Source organism: Phaethon lepturus, unplaced genomic scaffold (assembly GCF_000687285.1).
Source record: "Phaethon lepturus isolate BGI_N335 unplaced genomic scaffold, ASM68728v1 scaffold55182, whole genome shotgun sequence".
Taxonomy (NCBI): domain Eukaryota; kingdom Metazoa; phylum Chordata; class Aves; order Phaethontiformes; family Phaethontidae; genus Phaethon; species Phaethon lepturus.
In genome coordinates, this window is record NW_010523728.1 from 7,807 (window position 1) to 26,393 (window position 18,587).

At 36.5% G+C, this 18,587-nt stretch overlaps 1 protein-coding gene across 1 annotated transcript in view; it reads left to right on the plus strand.

Annotated features, from left to right (window-relative positions):
- NF1 (neurofibromin 1) overlaps positions 1-18,587 on the plus strand; it is a 90,471-nt gene that overhangs the window by 7,597 nt on the left and 64,287 nt on the right. The window contains exons 2-14 of the mRNA XM_010282181.1: positions 1,415-1,558; positions 4,102-4,185; positions 6,430-6,620; positions 8,918-9,024; positions 9,285-9,352; positions 9,596-9,671; positions 10,168-10,325; positions 10,968-11,141; positions 11,323-11,445; positions 11,738-11,812; positions 12,979-13,110; positions 16,005-16,139; positions 16,698-16,811. Of these exons, the coding sequence (XP_010280483.1) occupies positions 1,415-1,558; positions 4,102-4,185; positions 6,430-6,620; positions 8,918-9,024; positions 9,285-9,352; positions 9,596-9,671; positions 10,168-10,325; positions 10,968-11,141; positions 11,323-11,445; positions 11,738-11,812; positions 12,979-13,110; positions 16,005-16,139; positions 16,698-16,811 (1,581 nt within the window). The remainder of the gene's footprint in view (positions 1-1,414; positions 1,559-4,101; positions 4,186-6,429; positions 6,621-8,917; positions 9,025-9,284; positions 9,353-9,595; positions 9,672-10,167; positions 10,326-10,967; positions 11,142-11,322; positions 11,446-11,737; positions 11,813-12,978; positions 13,111-16,004; positions 16,140-16,697; positions 16,812-18,587) is intronic.

Here is an 18,587-nt window from a genome sequence, read left to right on the forward strand (position 1 = left end):
AGACTGCATTTAATGATGCAGTCAAAACTGTTGAAAAAAAATGTTCCAAGTTTGGCGTTCTTTAATGCAATTCATCTAGCATTTTAAGTATGGGCCTTTACTATCTTCGTTGGTAAAGGTTGAATGTTAAATGGTTGGTAGAGATCTTCCTGACTGCTGACAGCAGTTTAACTGAATGACATTGTAGACAAGTACCCTCACCAAGTCTGCAGAGGCCCGCAACCTGGAAGGTTGCTCTTTAAGCATTTTGCAGCTGTAAAGCTGATTGTAATTCCTTGGAATCCCGCTTTTAACCTCTCTTAAATTCTCTCTCTCCTTTTTTTTTGGGGAGAGGGTAAAGATACCCTTTCTGATGCAAAAATATTACATTGTGGCATTTATTTTGAGCTATCAGTGTCTTTCAGAATACACGTTTATTGATAATTGTAGTAAAAATGGGTTAAAACTTGTAGTAGCAATTAAAGTTTCTATAGATGGTGAATTCCTAGGTCACGCTTTACAATACGAATGGCACGTGTGAATTACAAAAAGAGGTGATAATACTGATTCCTTTTTCGTTCCCGTATGTGTTTGCTTTCTAAAAGTATAAATCCTCAGTAAAATTAATTTTTCCAAAGAATTGCTTCTCACATTTTTTTGCACGGTGGTTTGTAACGGGCCGAGTCCAGTGAGGAGCGTGCAGGGAAGTGAGCGGGTGCTTGGGAAGTGACTTGTTTGTGACCCTTGAAGAATTTTGGGTACAGCAGGAAACAGTGTCTAGTAGGTGTAACATCTCAGTTTTGTGCAGTCACTCGGAATCTTACCTTTCCCGCGAAAGATGCGTTTCAAGTCTAGTTTTCACCCCTGATGTTGGGCAGGGGTAGGTAACGTGGGGCTCACAAGTTGTGTTTGGCTTGCAAGCGCTTGTTGGGCCTCTTGCCCGCTGCTGTCCTGCGAAGGAGTGGAGGACGTGCCTGGAACCACTGTTGCCACCTTCCACGCCTGCTTTGTGAGCCTCTGTGATTTTTACCTCCTCTCAGGTTTCAAGAGGCAGTTTTTTCTTACAGGTATTAGCCTTGTGAAGATTTTTGTTATTTAACAAGCCAATTGTTGAAGTAAATAAACTTTTCTTCTCAGAATTCTGTGTAACTCGTGTTTTTCTGCAGCTTTTGATTGCTTTGACACTTGATTTGTAGAAAATTTATCACAAAATAGAGGTTTAGTTTCAATTCAGAAAAAGGAACGGGTAAACTTCTGTATTTTGTTTTATGGATAACTAATAAAAAGATGAATGTGGAGAAAATAAAATAATCAATGTGTTTGTAGTTGTCTCTTGTAGAATGTTTTTCAAGGTTGTTTCTCAAAAATTTTTAAGCCATGTTTAAAGATGTAAATTTCAGTGTTAAAAGCTTATAATACTTATCTCTTTTTGTAGCTTCCAATAAAGGCTGGCCAGCAGAATACCCACACCAAAGTCAGTACGGAGCACAACAAGGAATGTCTCATAAACATTTCCAAGTACAAGTTTTCCCTGGTCATCAGTGGTCTCACTAATATCTTAAAAAATGTTAATAACATGGTAAGTTTTCTAATTTTGGGTAGTTGGGTGGTTTTTCAAAATTGTTGTTGCTTATTCACATTATACTACCTGCAGAGAGTCACTTGAAATTTAGTCAAATTGTCGCTTGCCTTTTACACTTAATTTTTTTCTTTTCATCCTCACGTGCTAACGTTCACCAACAGCACTGAGCTGCGTGACGTGTAAAGGCGATGAGGTAGTTGTGGCAGAGGAACCTGAAGGCAGGTCGTGATGAAGGGGAATCTTCTGTCAGGCGCGGGAGCGGCCTGTAGCTGGGAGGAATGGGCTAGCTAGGGAGCGGGGACGTGAAGGCACCTCATACTGCATGGGGTCTCTGAGCAGCGTTTAGATATCGGTAGAATGCGCTGCTTCTTGGAGGTGGGGGAGGATGTTTGCCAGTGCATGGAAGGGTGCTTCAGCTATCTGGGGAAGCAGTGCCAGCAAAGTCTTAGAGGAGCAATGCAGCAGGGCAGAGGAGCTGCTGAGCAGCAGCACTAGGAGGTCCCCCCATCTGTCCTGCCAGAGCATGACCTGCCAGGAATTGTTCTGGGAAAGGAAGAAGGGAAGAAGAAGGGACAAGGATTTAAAACTTAGACTATTTGAATTTTCCAGGCTGTCTTGATGTTTTAGCATTTGTGTGTGTATGTATAAAAAATACATATATTTTTAATAAAATATATCAGTCAGAACCTAGTAAGAACCTTGTAAGAAAAATCTTTGCCATTGTAGACTCAGAGCTCCAAAGGGATACCTTACTAGTCAGTGAAAAAATGAATGAGAAATGTGTGGGAGTGATGCACATCTCTTCCATTTATTGTTTGATATGGATCGCAGTATCTCATTAAACCACTTAACGTTGATATTTGACAGTAGTAGACTGATGTGAAGGGATGAGATTCAAGGTGATTTTTCTATGAGTTCCCAAAGAGAAATCTTTAGAGCAAGGTGTCTTGGTAGATGGTTTCCTTCTGCATACTGGTTTTCTCAAATACTTGACTCCTCAGCATCACTAAAATTGTCATTTAAAATAGATCTCAGTGGAACCAAAGAGAAGAGAACTCTACAAAAGAAAAAAAATGTTTGTGGATGTCCATAGTGTCAACTCTAGAAAAATAACTATTACCATCAAGTTGGCTAAATGGAAAGTTTAGGAATCCTTCATGAGGAGAAAGATCCGGTTTGAATTTTTTTTTTTTTGTATACGGAAGGTCTGGTTTTGGATTTGTCATGAGAAGAGTTTAGTTCACAGAGTTTTAAAGCCCTGTGATTTGTGATCATGTGGAATCTCCACAAACAGGTAACAGAACTGGCCAAACTCTAGCAATACTTTTTTTTATGATTTTAGTAAGGTAGTTTGCAGTGAGCTCTTTTGGATGTACACTTGTACAGAGATGTGCATCTGCTAAAACACCACAAAGAGTTTATAAAATCGGAAAACAAGTTGCCATACTGCAAGTTTGGCTGCTTAAAGCTATCTGTAATCCCTTCTGAGAGAATTTATTTGAATTAAACTTCATAGGCGTGAAGGAATGTCTCGATATGTAAGATGATTGTCTCATAAATGAGAAAACTATACAGTTAAAACAGGTTTCTGTATGTGATATATAGATTTTTGAGAGGAAAGACCTAGCTAAAAATGTCAATAAAAAAGTCAACATTTGCTTTGACTGAGGAGCAAGACTTAATATTTTTTATGTTTGATGGACTGAGCTACTGTTTGAATCAGCAGTATTTTTGAAGGATTTCTATAGCTGAAAAAAACAGGCCAATAGTCTGTCGTAATGGTCTTAGTTTAGAAAAAAAGTCTTGAGGGTTTGCACTCTGCTGAAACTTAGACTTAGTTGAGCTAAACTCTCCCGTGGTTTAAAATATAACTTCCTTTGGGTGACTTCTACATGTGTTCCATGTGTAGGCAGTAGTACCAATATATTTTTGGCCAAATCTTTTCTGCTTTATTTTGCTGTCTTAATATTGCTGGAACTAGTCACCACTGTTGGCAGTAAAGTCGGGTGCTAGCTTAAACACCTGATGGAATTCTGCCTTTATCCTGTATCTGAAGCGTGGCATCTTTTTGGAGGGTCTCATGTATTTCTTCCTGTGATCTGTGCTAAGTTTTGCAACGCTCTAAGAAACTTGTCTATGGATTTGTTGTAACATCAGTTCTATTAAGATGTTGGCAATGAAGTACATAATTGGAAAACAGTCAGCAGTACTTGATGCCAAAATAGCTTCTGAAAAGGTATAACCTTAATATCTGAATAAATTATAGGCCTGATGAAGGTAAGGGACTGCAGTGTACCTCCGGTCTTACTTTGCGGTAACTGTTTGTTCCTTATTAGATTTGGCATTGCAGGCTGGACAGGGATATTTCTTCAGTGATAAGGTTTTAATTCCTATTTTAATCTAATTTTTGCTGTCTTTATTTCTAAACTCAAGACCAGAGCAGTAAAGGAATCATAACTTACTGTGCCACTTTGCTACATTAATGCGTTACAAGGCACATTTCTGTGTCTCAGATTAATCCATACCCTTTTTGTTTCTAGAGAATATTTGGAGAAACTGCTGAAAAGAATTTGTATCTATCTCAGCTGATCATCTTGGATACACTGGAAAAATGTCTGGCTGGGGTGAGTAGGCTTGTATAAAGCAATTGCTAAGTTGGAATCTAATGAGTTAGAGAATACAAGTCAAATGCTTCTGTATCTATTATTACTGGTACTAGAGTTAAACCCCCTCTGATTTAGAGCAAAGTAGGATTAATACCATTTAAGAACACTAAAACTTCTTATAGATGCAAGTAGTTGATATAATTGATAAATGAAGGATTTGTGGGGTGCTTTTTTCCTCGCTTAAAATTAGTGCTCTTTTTTCAGCTTAAATAGGTTCAAGCACACCTTTGAATTTGCTCTTTCCACTACTCAACTAATATGTGGAGTTGTAAATTATTTCCTTTTAATCATGTGTTAAAAAGAATTGCAGACAACTGGAAAACTGTACTCGGAGACGTGTGAAGGAGAGTAAGGGAAGACATCAAATGAGAATTTGATGTGGTTATGAAGCTTCACTAGATTTTTATAAGCTTTGAGTGCTTGTGGCGTATTCTGCTCAGTATTTTTTGAATAGATGCATCAAAACATTTTCACCGCACAAGTTAAACAGGAAGAAGTAAAGGGATAGTAAATTATGTTAAAAGTAGCGTAAGATTTATGGTACTACGTTTTCTGCATACAGTGTGGATTTTTCTTTAAATTTCCTAAAAGTTTCATTTGTTAAGTAATTTTTCATGTACTTGTATGTACAGCAGAAACTTTGCTATCACTATTCCAAAGATTACTTTTGCAGGTGTTTCGTAGATTACATTAGTTAACCACGTCCAAACTTCCACTGGGAGTCCAGTCCTGAGGTTTCCAATCAGAGCCATGCTGCAAGGCAGTCTGCTGTTACCTTTGGGATGTAAATGGTTGTACGACTTACTGTGCTAACTGTGTAATTGCAAAGCCAAACTTCACTGTGAGCAAAATTTGCAATGGTTTATTCCTTTAACAAGAAAGGAATTTTTTTTTTAAAGCTGTATTCCTGGATGAATGTCATGAAATCATCTAAGCTCTTTGCTGTTTTCCTGCAACAGTTTTTGAAGGTTCTTTCTTTATAAGGTAATGACCTTATTATGGTTAGATTTGTCAAGCAGCATATCTTATAGTACTAAAACAGTCTGAATAATTGTGGACTCTTCTAAATTCACAAAAGATCCAGGTAAATACATTTTCCAGAATAATTTTCAGCTTTTACAGCTGAGGTAGATACCTCTTTTTGGCTCTTTATGTGTCTTCGATGCAGCGAGTTAAAAAAAAAAAAAGTTTTAACTTCAGAAATTAATTCCTCCAAATATTTCTTATATGCATATTGTTTGAAACGTTAGTGGGTTTTTTTTCTGATAAAGCATGATATTTGAACAGCCTGAAATTGTGCCAAGTACTTCTTGATTTGTCAATCCAAATGAGAGCAAGTTGAGCCAGTATATGTTTAATAAGACTGAGCCAAAGTTCTATACAAAGAGCGTTGTGTTCTCTGATATCTTCAGACGTATTTCTTGCTTGCTGTTCTTGCTCAATGTTTCATCAAGTTCTCATGGCAACAGGACTCAGGTCAACTAAGTGGGAGTCTCTGAAACTTCCCAATTCCCTATGGTAAATTCATTGGTAGAATTCTAGAAAGCTTTAATGCTGACCCTTCTGTTAAAATTTGCTCTTAGTAGAGCAAAGTTTCACTTCGAATTCTTTTGTAAATAGTTTCCTTATGTCTCATTCTTCTGCAGGAAAGTTAAGCCATTTTTGACTCAAATAGAGCAATCCCAGGCAAGAGCAAGGGCGAAGCACCTCTGGTTTTGGTTCATTTTTTTAATATAAAATATTTGTTGTCAAAATGTAGTGGTTAGAGTACTACCCAAAAGAGAAGCAAGGGTGGGTCTTTGCCCTTTGAGCTTTCGTTCGAAGCTGACATGATTAATGCTCTACTGCTAATACTTTACACAGATCAACAAGGTGTGTTCTTCAAAACAGAAATGTGTTTTACTTCAAAAACTAGTTTGATATTTTGCTAGATACTTGATGACTTTGACCAACTTGGTGTCCTACATATTTTGGGGACTTAACTGAAAATGTAGGATGGTTTGAATGATACGGGTTATTGTTCAAATGGAGAGAAGCCTTTTCTGTGTAGACTACTTACACTATGGTCGGTGGTAGCCTGCAGGCAGAATTAGAAATTTAGATTCAGGTCCTGTCCTGTGTCTACTCATGGCAGATGCTCCATTTTTTTGCCTCCAAACCTACAAAATGGAATTTAATGAAATACTGAATGTTTATTTTTAGCAACCAAAGGATACCATGCGACTAGACGAGACTATGCTGGTAAAACAGTTGCTGCCAGAAATCTGCCACTTCATCCACACTTACCGTGAAGGGAACCAGCATGCAGCTGAACTACGTAATTCTGCCTCTGGGGTTCTTTTTTCTCTTAGCTGCAATAACTTTAATGCTGTGTTCAGCCGCATTTCCACCAGGTGGGTGTTTTTCAGTAGCCTATCTTAGTTAGAAGGTCTGCTACTTACTGGTGTCTAGAACATCTGTCATGAATTGCAGTCTTCCGAATTTCAGAGAAGTTCACTGTTTAAATTATATTTAACAAGATAGTTCTTAAGTGAAACTCCCTCTACCTTTCATATTTTATGTGAGTTTCAGGTTACAAAATTAATCTGTTTCATGTCCATTCTAGGCTACTGCCAGCATATTTTCTGTGAGCTGCATTTATTGCTTTTCTATTCTGCTTTCAGAAGTACAAGTCAAATGGTGGTGTAGAGTGAAAATAATGATAACTCAGCTGAATAAGTTGAGTAAGTTCTTGTGGGTGCAAGGTGTTTTGGAAAAAAAAGGGTGCTGAAGATAATGGATTATATCCATTTACTCATGAATTTAGAATGCAGAATTTCTAATTGTGTACAGCTCTGTTGGAGCCCCAAGGCTGTTTTTCTTCCTGATTTTTCCTGCTTGGAGGCTTCTATGTTAAATCTATCTTATGTCTGAAGGGGACAAAACAGCTGGACTGTTTGTTGTTGGAAAAGACCCATTTGTCTTCTGACTTGAGTTTCACAGCACATTTACTGTAAAAATAACTGTCTTTTCTGCTGTTCTAAGTGAGAAGAGAGACAGGCCCAAAGATTCCATCTGTTATTTGTTCTTTTTGCCCTGTTTCTGTTCCTTCTGATGCTTCAGCATTTGCCAATCCACTAGAGTTGTGTATTAAGCTTTTTATTACTGCGATACTTTGATGTGTTTTGAAAGTTGCTTGAAGTAGCTTAGCTCTTATCATACATTGTTACAGCTAAATCATCCTTGATTTTTTAGAAGTGGAGCTTGGGCAGCCTTATGTGGTCGCATGGCAATGAGTGTGCCAATTTAGTTGAAACAATTATTTATATATTCCCTATAATTTAAAACTAGTTCCATTCCAACGTTTTGGAAAACGTTTGTATTTTAGAAATCAGTCTAAAATTATTTAATAATTTGAAATTTTAAGGATTTTAAAAACTTCTGCAGAGCCCTTAACTTCTGTTTCAAGAACATATACTTCGCAGCATGGAGGATGTGGTTTAACTCAATAGGTTGATTATGTTTTGTTGCTTATGGAAATGGAAACCATTTCTTTTACTCTTTTTATAGGAAGTATTTTTCAATTTAAATTTTTTGACAGTCTTTGAATCTCGTCCACGGGTCTATATTTATTCATATGTCTGTAGCATGGTTTAGTTCTCAAGCGCCAAAGCCCTTCTTACCATCTGTTTGAGCTGGAGCATAGTGCTTTTTCCCTGACCTGTTTTTCACTTCAAGATGGCTTGTACATAAATAGTTAAATATTTGACCAATTGTTGCTGATCTCCACAGGGGTCAGCTTGCCGACAGTTAGCATTGCTGATCTTTTGACCTGTGCTTCCTGTTTAGGAATATTTCTAGCCCTTGTACAGCAGCTGGGGGATTTTTGGCACGAAAAGCACAGCAGTGGGGACCTTCCCATTCCCAGTGAGGGCTGTTAAGTTTCCCTGGCGTTGAAGAAATGAAGAACTGCTTTTGTGTGTAGTACTAGAAATCACATTCCACATCTAAAACACATCTGTAGCTTTGGAACAAGACATGGCAATCTTTAGTTTGTGAGAACATATGATTTAGTTATTAGTGTCTTAGAATCTGATTAAATGTTTAGTAAATCGTCTAATACAAAAGTGTGAAAAGATGCCATTGTGTTTAAACTGGTGTGATTAAGCTTCATGCTGTTTCTTTAGGCCAGAAAAACATGGACCTCCTTTAGCTTACAAAGAGTGATTGTAGCTCACTTTGGCGATATTAAGTACCATCAGTCACTGCTTTACTTTTGAGAAATTAACTGGGGTAAGACTTGCTGTTAAGGAGCAGCAGTCTAAAGGTGTCATGATTCCATAAATTTAATATTTAGATGGGAAGATGACAAGATTACTGCTACAGTATGGTAGGTGACAGAAGGATTTAGGGAAATCTTGGGCATAAACAGACTATCACCAGATGGTATTGGTACCTTGTAAGACTCCTCAGTGGTATTTCTAGATCCATTTTCAGTGTGAGTATGCAATAAGACTATAATACTAACCCTTAATCATGCAAGGTCTGTCTTTCATTTCTAAACCTGGAAAAGTTTATCGGAGGAGATCATATTATACGAGGAGATCATATAATAGTCCCCTGCTATTCCACTGTATAGAGTCATAGTTAGGTGTTTATTCCTATCTGACATAATCTGATTGAGAAGTTAGTTTACTTTGTGTATTTTTAGATTACAGGAACTGACTGTTTGTTCAGAAGATAATGCCGATGTTCATGATATCGAACTTTTACAGTACATCAGCGTGGATTGTTCAAAACTAAAACGACTCTTGCAAGGTACGATTAGAGCCTGTGTTTTGAAATATTTTTACCTGAATATGGCTAGTTAGAGATGACACAGTGGTATTGATATGTATCAATATATGTCAATTTTATTGCTGTGTTTTACTCCAAATAGTCATATATTTACCAAAATACTTAAAAATGCATCAAGACATTGATTTAATAATTGCTTTGCACTTCACGTCTTTTATAATCTGTGTTGCTTTTTAGAACCAAGTTTCTTTTCTAACTGCAGAAATGTTTTACCTTTATAGAGACTGTATTCAAGTTTAAAGCCCTTAAGAAAGTAGCTCAGTTAGCGGTTATCAACAGTCTTGAAAAGGTAAGTATTTTAATATTTATCTTCTGTTTCACTGCTTATTTGCAGACTGTCTAATTTAGGAATAGTTGTAATTCAGTAATTTACTATAAAATAGATATTGGCGCATTCCTTTGACGCGTATGTGTTTTGCAAGAAATGTCGAGTGGTTAGAAGTAAGAGAAGAATCTTTCTTCATTTAAATACATAATTCAGAAAACATATTTTTAAACTCTGGAATGTAAAGATGTTTTGCATTATCTGCAGGCATTTTGGAACTGGGTGGAAAACTATCCTGATGAGTTCACAAAGCTGTATCAAACACCACAGACTGATATGGCTGGTAAGGCATAACAAATAATATAGTGTTCAAAAGTTGGTTTCTCACATTCACTTGCATTTTGTGCCCTTTTTGCTTCTTGTGCAGCCTGCAAATAAGGAACAAATTTCTGTCAATCTTTCTGTGGGCAGGCAAGGATATATTGCTATCTCTTTTCTCTCCTGACTCGCCTTTTAAAGAGATTCATTTTGTGGTTCACAACACAAAGAAATAAAACCCAAAAGATGGAGACTCTTTAAATATATACTTCTCATCTTGATTCAGGGAAAAAACCTTAAGAGAACATCACCTGTATGTGTCTCTAGTCAAAAAGAGAGGAAAATTTATATTTTCAGGTAAACCATATCTTTAACTGGGTTGAGACCACTTTACGTCCAGTAATGTGCAAACCAGAACTTTTTTTCTGTGTAGGTGGAGCTATCCCTCTGCTCTTTTATACCTATTCTTTACCTTTTCATAATTAAAATTGGTATTGAACTTGGGGTTATATTTTATGCAGATTGTGCAGAGAAGTTGTTTGACTTAGTGGATGGCTTTGCTGAAAGCACAAAGCGTAAAGCAGCAGTTTGGCCACTGCAAATCATACTCCTGGTCCTGTGTCCGGAGATAATCCAAGATATAGCAAAGGATGTGGTAGAGGAAACAAAAATGAATAAGGTAAGAGAAGAAAAGTATCTGAATTCTGGCTCTGATTTCTAGGGGATGCTTCTCTTTGCTTATTTTATATTTCAGGTATATATTACTTGTCTTTCCTGCCTAAAAAGCATATCACAATACCGTATGTACATTTCTGCACCCTTTTTAAGTTCTCACCTAACATATGTTCTTTCACTGGCAATAATTCGTATAGGTGGTATGTCCCAAATGGTATAATTTCAGAACTTTTACATCTCCTTGGAGATTTGAATCCTAGTGTTGTGATCTCCCCTACCGCTGCCAGTAGCAAGCTTCTGGCTGGCCTATACTGTACTGATCTGCAGTGTGTATACTGTGTGTTCGATAATTGCAGTACCTGTAGCAGATGTTGAATGTGATGTGGCTGCAGACATTATGGTTAAGAATAAATAACCATCTATCTTTGCACCATTCTGATTGCCTTGAATCATTGAAAATGAATGTCTTTAATAAACATAACGTTTCTCCAGAATGATGCATCAGGTTGGTTTTGCAGTCACAATATCCATGACTTCTGATCAGAAAATGCAATTTTGTTGTTTTTTCAATGTGTAAGGATCTAAAAACCCTCATCACAGATTACCAAAGCTCTGGTTATAACTATTTCTGATTTGACTTCTGCAGAAACTGTTCTTGGACAATCTCAGAAAAGCACTTGCAGGCCACGGTGGGAGCAGACAGCTGACTGAAAGTGCTGCTATTGCTTGTGTTAAACTGTGCAAAGCATCTACCTACATCAACTGGGAAGATAATTCCGTCATTTTCCTACTAGTGCAGTCCATGGTATTAGATCTTAAGGTAAAAATGTCTGTTTCCTAATTGCAATGAAGAAATCAGAATTTTAAAATACTGGAATGAGCTTTTAATGTCGTCTTAATTGAATAGCATAGTGTTTTTCAGTGGAAAGTTTTGTATTGAAAGTAGACAAGAATACTCTTGGTATCTGATTTATATATTTATGTTTTTTTGAAATATATAGAATTTGTTGTTTAATCCAAGCAAACCTTTTTCAAGAGGCAATCAGAATGCAGATGTGGACCTTATGATTGACTGCTTAGTTTCCTGCTTCCGCATAAACCCTCATAATAACCAACACTTTAAGGTGAGAACACTGCTTACTGGTAAGTCATTCTCCACAAACTATTGATGACCTGTCAATTATGAAAGGTACACTAACAGCAGCTGGAAGGTCATGCATAAATGTATAAATATACCTTAGTAATAAATCTCTGCATGTTTTTGTAAATATTTTCTTAGCTAGTTAGACTTCCTCATGTTTAGATTTGGCAGCTTTGTCAGTTTAATAAAAAGGCTCCAGTATGTTATTCAGTGTGATAAGAAAGATGGCAAAGAAAAAGATGTTCCTAAGTGGCTTTTATGTATTTTTATTGTAGATCTGCTTGGCACAGAATTCCCCATCAACATTTCATTATGTACTGGTAAATTCACTCCACCGAATAATCACAAATGTAAGTTCTGAAAGTATTTAATCAGCCCAGCAATCTTGGCTTCTATTCAGATCAGTATCTGCTTGTTAAATACAATTTGAATAGTAGACCAAATCTTGTTGCCTGCAAGAGCTGCTTGTTAATAAGGAAGGACGTAAAAATCTTTGTTCATGCTGTCCACCAGTTGGATTCCCAGTTTGAGAGCTTGTATTGCAGTGTAAAAATTTAATAAAAATATGTTTTAATACCTCTAATGTAGGATGACAAATGATTCTTGTGTTCTCTGCCTTTATAATATGTACTGCTTTATTGATAAATGAAAACACTCTCAGGACGTTCATTGTTACACCACCTTCTGCTACTTCTAGTATACTGACTGGGGAACTTAGAGGAAGAGCTGGCCTCATGGTTTTTCTCAGGGATTTGATCCAGTTTGAATTTAAATAGTGTAAAATTATAGTAAATCCTGAGTGCCAAAAAGATTTTGAAAGTTTGTGCAGTTGTTCATCTATAATATGTTATTGTACTTTAAGTCACTAAAATACAACTTTAATTTTTATACTGTTCAGAAATATTTTCCTGATCAGTATGAAAATAGAATCAGTCAGTGTTGAGCAACCAGCCTTACTTAATTTACGTAAAATGTTCTATTTAATTTATCCCAACATTGTGACAAAAACACTCTATTTAGGAAAAAAAAGAAGTATTAGGCACTTTGACAAATAGGGGAGAAAATGATGCTGTAAATGTGGTCGTGTATCTGTGGTGGAGCAGTACAGCTTTTCAGATATTATCAAGCACTTAAAATACCAATTTTCCATTTTGTTTAGTGTATCACAATGAATTGAGTGCACATCGTTTGTTTTGAAGTATTACTTACTAGCATGCAGTATCCTGAAATCTACCGTGGTTTCCTGCATTCATGATTTCAGAGTTTGCGCTTGTTCAGAAAGAAGAGTAATACAACAAGCAGCCAAGTTGGAAGTATTGCTTCTGTTACAGCTCATTTAAATATTATGAGTTTTATGGTGAGAATGCAAAAGTAACATATCTGTAATACTGTGTAAAATACTCACGTGTAAAGGTTAGTTATACTACAGCTTTTAGAGGTATAAAATAAATCATAATCTAACTCATATATTACAAGTTTACCTTTGAGCTTTTCTGTGTTTTAATTTTAATTCTAGTCTGCCTTGGACTGGTGGCCCAAGATCGATGCCGTGTACTGCCATTCCATGGAGCTTCGCAGCATGTTCAGTGAGACGCTTCATAAAGCTATTCAGGGCTGTGGGGCACATCCAGCGATTCGCATGACTCCGGTAGGACTTCTAAAGAAGCTGTTAAAATGCAAACCCTTTGTTTTTCCTGTGTCTCCATCCCATTCTAGCTTTTTTATGCATTAACTTTAGACTGGAAACTAGAGGGGGGGAAGAACATGGCAGTCCAAAAAGCAACAGAGCACCATGCATGCTCGGTAAACCTTGCAGATTTTGGTGTATTGACTCACTGTTTCTAGTCAGTGATCTATGTTTCTCAGTTTTGATGCTGCTTTTAAACTGGCAACATAGAAGTATTTCTTCTGTAATCGTCCTCTGTGGCTAACTGTTCATTTTAAGATTTCTTGCTCTGTGCGTAGCAGGTAATATGTCCATTCTTGTTTAATCTGAACAACAAAAGCATTCTGTATGTGAAAATAATTTCTGAAAAACTGCAATGCTTTTACCATGATTGGCACGAATATTTCTTTTCATTTGTCTTAATTGCTTTCTGTTGAGCAAGTTGACTGTTTGGTCTTTGGTGACAGCAACAAAGTAAAACATTTTTCAACCGTTATGAAATAAAGTCAATATTCTTGGTTGTCTTGGAAAAAATCTTGAGTAAATTCAAATTGGTAATTAATCCAATTTTTTTTTTTTTTTTAGTAAGTTCACATGTGGCTGGGTTGCTTTTCTTCTGAACTTTCCATCTAGGACTTGTATATGTCAATTGAACTCGGTTGGTTGTTTTAGAAGGCCTAAAACGATAAATGAAAATATTCCTATTGGGCTTCTCCCATGAGGGGAAATGATCAAAATACCTTTAGTTGAAAGCTACAGCATGTTTAACTTGCTTTTTACATGTGTATATTCATCTGTTGAGAAAATAGCAGGAGTGTTGTAATGGCAACTCTGACATTGACTGGTGGTGCTTTGTCTTCTGCTTCTTATTTTCCGTTCTTATTGGCTGCTGTCGCTCACATGGTCAGATGCCAACCAGTCACTGTTTTGCATGGCAGTGGGCCTCTGTTGCTGTAAGTATGACCCTCGTAACTACCGCAGAAAAGCCTTTCCTTACTCTGACTTTTCTGTGCATAGTTACCACTGCAGTCACCTCACTCCATCTGGGGTACAGAAGGTAGCGTGTTTCACAGGAGAATGGAGGGCTGGAGGAGACCTCTGCAGCACCCTGCTTGGCACAACCAGTTGGCCTCCTTCCTAGAAGGACAGGCTCTTTGTTGGTTCTGTTCTTTTCTTTCTGGCCCCTACTTTTCCATCACACTGCTCTTCCAGAGCCTCCCCGCTCTGGTGGTTAGAACTGTTTCTAATTTCCAGCCTAAACTTATGTCTAACTTACCCCCGTTTGTTCTTGCTCCACTCTTGTCTGTTAGCTTCAAACCGGTGTCTGTCCCTTTGTGTTTGCGGAGAGCAGTCATGTCCCTGTCTTTGTTTATTGATAGTCTTTAATTTTGATTGTGTGAAGTAAATCGCTTCACAGAAATGAATCGGCTTCTTTTGCCATGTGCCTCTTCTCAGAATTCACTTAACGGTAGCAAACCAAGGTTTAGCACAGAATGAGTTACCTCTACCAGTGCGGTATCAATTTCTTCATCAGATGCTTTTTATGTGGTACATTTTATGCTACATATTTTCATAGTAACTATTTAGCAAAATAGCATGAGGTTCGAATTTCTTGTGTAATTTAATTATACAACATCATATCTATCCTTCTGTTACCTTGAGGATGATTGCAGGCTAGGTTTCTGGTTGAAAACTTGTAAGTTTAGTGAAAGTGAAAAACAAGTTCATGTTATTGTTTGAAATCTTAGCAAATAATGAACTAGACAAAATGGTTTAAAAAGCTGAATTTCTAAAGGGTGTTGTATTCTGTTTTGTGTTGAATATCCACAGCAGCAATTTTTTTTTCCAAGTTACCATCTCGTAGCTATTTTGGTAGCTGTAAGCAAAAATGCTAACTTAATTCCTACTGATACAAGATTAAAATTAATGAAAATACAAGCTCTGTAAACTCATTGGAGAGATGAAAATCCTTTGTCTTTGAACATACTAGGGGCCGATTAACGCAAGTTCACTTTTTTAATATATATGTATGTATATGTATACACACACACATATATGCAGTATTTTTCACAGACTTTAGCATGCATCCAAGTTATTTTTGTTGAGATGAAGAAACTGCAGTTGATTGCCATACAACGGGGTTCACTTTGAAGGGTTGTGCACACTGTAGGATTGTAGCATAAACTCAAGTTTTTAAATCCTTACAACCCGTAGCATCCATATACACACTGGAGTCAAACCAGACTACCTTATGTGAACTCTCAATACATATCTTAAATTAAATTTCCTCCATTTCACATGAGGAAGTTGACTGGTACAGAAGTAGTTTACTGGTTTTTCAACTGAATCTACGTTTTTAAACAGTACATGATGCACTGTGTACCATGTGAAAACTGAAAGGTGCATTTTTCAGAGTTCATAGAGATGAAAGTGCTGGACTGTGATTATGGCAGAAAATAAAGAGAATATTTTGCCTTTGGAAGAAAGTTCACTGCTATCTCATGTATTCAAGCTTACAGGGAAACGTGTATATTTCTTTCTCTCGGACTAGAGAAAATCCCTCTAAATCATTGTTAGTCCTTTTATCCATTTTTCTTTTGCCACAGTTTGTCTTATGCAAAACTTTTTCTTATGTCCATGTGCAACTCACTAAAATAATTCTTAAGTAAACTTTAAAGATAGAATAAGTAATAGCATATGTAAAAGGGGATTTTTAAGGAGAAGGCTATGCGACTGTTCTTGTGTGAATTTAATATACTTTTAAACATTTTAATGAATTATAGATTATAAAAGCAATACACTTCATAAGATGTTTAATTTATAACTACTCTGTAGACTACCTTACTGACAATGACTGTGATTTTTCCTTTCATCAGAGTCTTACATTTAAGGAGAAAATGACAAGCCTTAAATTTAAAGAAAAACCTACTGATTTGGAAACCAGAAGCTACAAGTTCTTGCTGTTATCCTTGGTAAAACTGATCCATGCTGATCCGAAGCTTTTGCTGTGTGTAAGTATATCATACTATTCATTCACAGTAAAATTTACTTTTGAAGCTACTAAACGAATAAAAATTAAAACATAAACCTGTCACCTAGGATACTTCCATACTCTTTCTTTTCTGTGGTTATAATGCTTCTCCTCTTTCAAAGGAAAAAAAAAAAAACAAAATAAAAAAGAAATTATAAGAAATTTTACAGAACCAGAACAACACAATGAAAGGGAGCATAAAGCTCTAATTCTGTAGGGGACATGGGGGCCGGGATGGAGAAGGGGAATAGAACAAGAAGAAAAATAAAATAAGGGGGGGAATTAGTCATCATTTCAATGAGTAGAAAGACAGATGCACTCTTAGATATTCCATTTTCTCAAGTCTGTTTATTGCTTAATTTAAAAATATTTCAATTCTGTCAAAGATATGCTATGCAAGGGTTATCATAGCTTAAAAAGAAACGAGGTACTCTTGAAGATACGTAAATCCTCCTAGTTTAATTACAGGAATTCTGCCGTAGTGGTCAGTCATTAAAAAGTTTAACAACTTAAACTTGCTTTCCTTTTTTCTGTTTAGAATCCAAGGAAGCAAGGGCCTGAGACGCAAGGTAGCACGGCTGAATTAATTACAGGCCTTGTACAACTCGTTCCCCAATCCAGCATGCCAGATATAGCACAAGAAGCCATGGAGGTAAGGGGTAAATGTTCTATATGCCAAATGATTAGTACACAGACAAATCAAGGCTTTTGTAGAAGCTCTGAAGTATTGATTAGCTGCGAAGTTCTGTGTCTTAGAGTTTGGTCTCCATTGATCTTTTTCTAAATGTCTCTTGCACTGAAAGTATTACAGGAGGGGCCTATAAGAAGATTTAAACAAGCGATTCATGCTGCCTCTTGTGACTGCCCAGCACCTCTTAATATGGTTTGTTCGTCCCTGGTGTTGATGAAATACAGTTTGACAGTTCCTCTGTTCCATCTTTGCAGAGCGCGCCATTGAGCTTGCCCTTTCTCTTCTATGTTTTCTAAATGGCTGTGAGAAAAATGCCTAACGCAGTGGCTGGTCCCGTGTCCTGTTGTGAATCAGAGGCGTGTGTGTGTGTCGAGAGATGGAGAGGGTACTTTTAAGGCTACTGAAATCTTCCCGCCAGCTTTGACTGAAGAAGCTAACAAATCATTAAAGTTACTTCTGATCTTTAGCCTTGCCGTGCAAAGTTGCTGATTCTGTGACTTTGCCAGTTCAGTTGCAGCATTTGTATGTTTTTTCACTACGATGGGTCTCCAGAGCACTTCGTATGCAATGAAAGCAGGCTTCAGCTTCTCCTTGTGCATAGTGGAACAGAAAGATTTATTTCTTATTTTTTTTAATCCATGGTGCCAGTTATATTATCCTTCTTTAGAATCCCATTCGAAGAAGTGCACTGTAGAGTGTGTGCTTCATTGATACCTTTCATGTTTTAGGTTTTCACAGGTAGACTGAAAAAAGGATTAACTATAACTTTATGCTGTTAAAACTTTACACAAATAGTTGAAACTTAGTAGGTAAACTAAGGCTTTTTTGTTAAAACTTGCCTTAACAAGAATTGCTGTGAAGAGGGTCAATATACTACTACCTATCAGTGTATGAAATACATATTTCTTGATAGTTTAATGGAAGAATTCAAGAATATTTCTTGTGTAAGAATAATCCTTTTCAGTGCGAAAGTCTCTTGGGAAGTTTGTGTTGGGTGGTAACATCCTTATGGTCATGTACAGGAACTTAAAGATTGAAAAGTTTTGGCTGTTACGTAATTTAATTTCTGTGTACTGTTTAATCTTGATTCTTTATTGATCTTAATTCTTAATCTGCTTGATTATTCTCTTAACTAGCTGAGGATCGGCCTCTCATGTCTGTTTTTGACTACCAGATTATTAAGGAAGTTCTGGAATATTTGTTTAAAATAGGAAGCAATTTGAAATAACTACTTAATATATTGTTGGAGAACAATATGAGTTGCTTTTTGTTAAATGCCATTTTTAATAGTAAACCCTTTGCAGCAAATTTTTTTTTAATTTTTGAGGCAAAAATAGATAAGACTTTCTGTATTTCTGTCCTTAACTTAATTTTCTCCAAAGTGAAAATTTATTTGCCTGTATGTCAGACAACCCCAAGACTTAAGAGGAGAGATTTTGTTTGCTATAGTTGCATGATATAATTAAGGATAAACAACTTTTAATCAATAATTTTCTGTTTGTCTATAGTCTTTGACCAGTTTAATTTTTATCGGATATGTATTTCTTCTGAAAATTGTCTTCAACTGTTTTATAAGTAGTTGATTTTTAAAATTTTGTAGTTAATCTCACTAAATCAAAAGCAGAGATTAAAGTTTTGACCATATGTGTTTAAAATTGATTGAAGTTGATTAAAGTTGTGGCCCAGTGTGGATTTGTATGGAAATACAAGGCAAAACCTCTAGGTTTGGGTTATAAA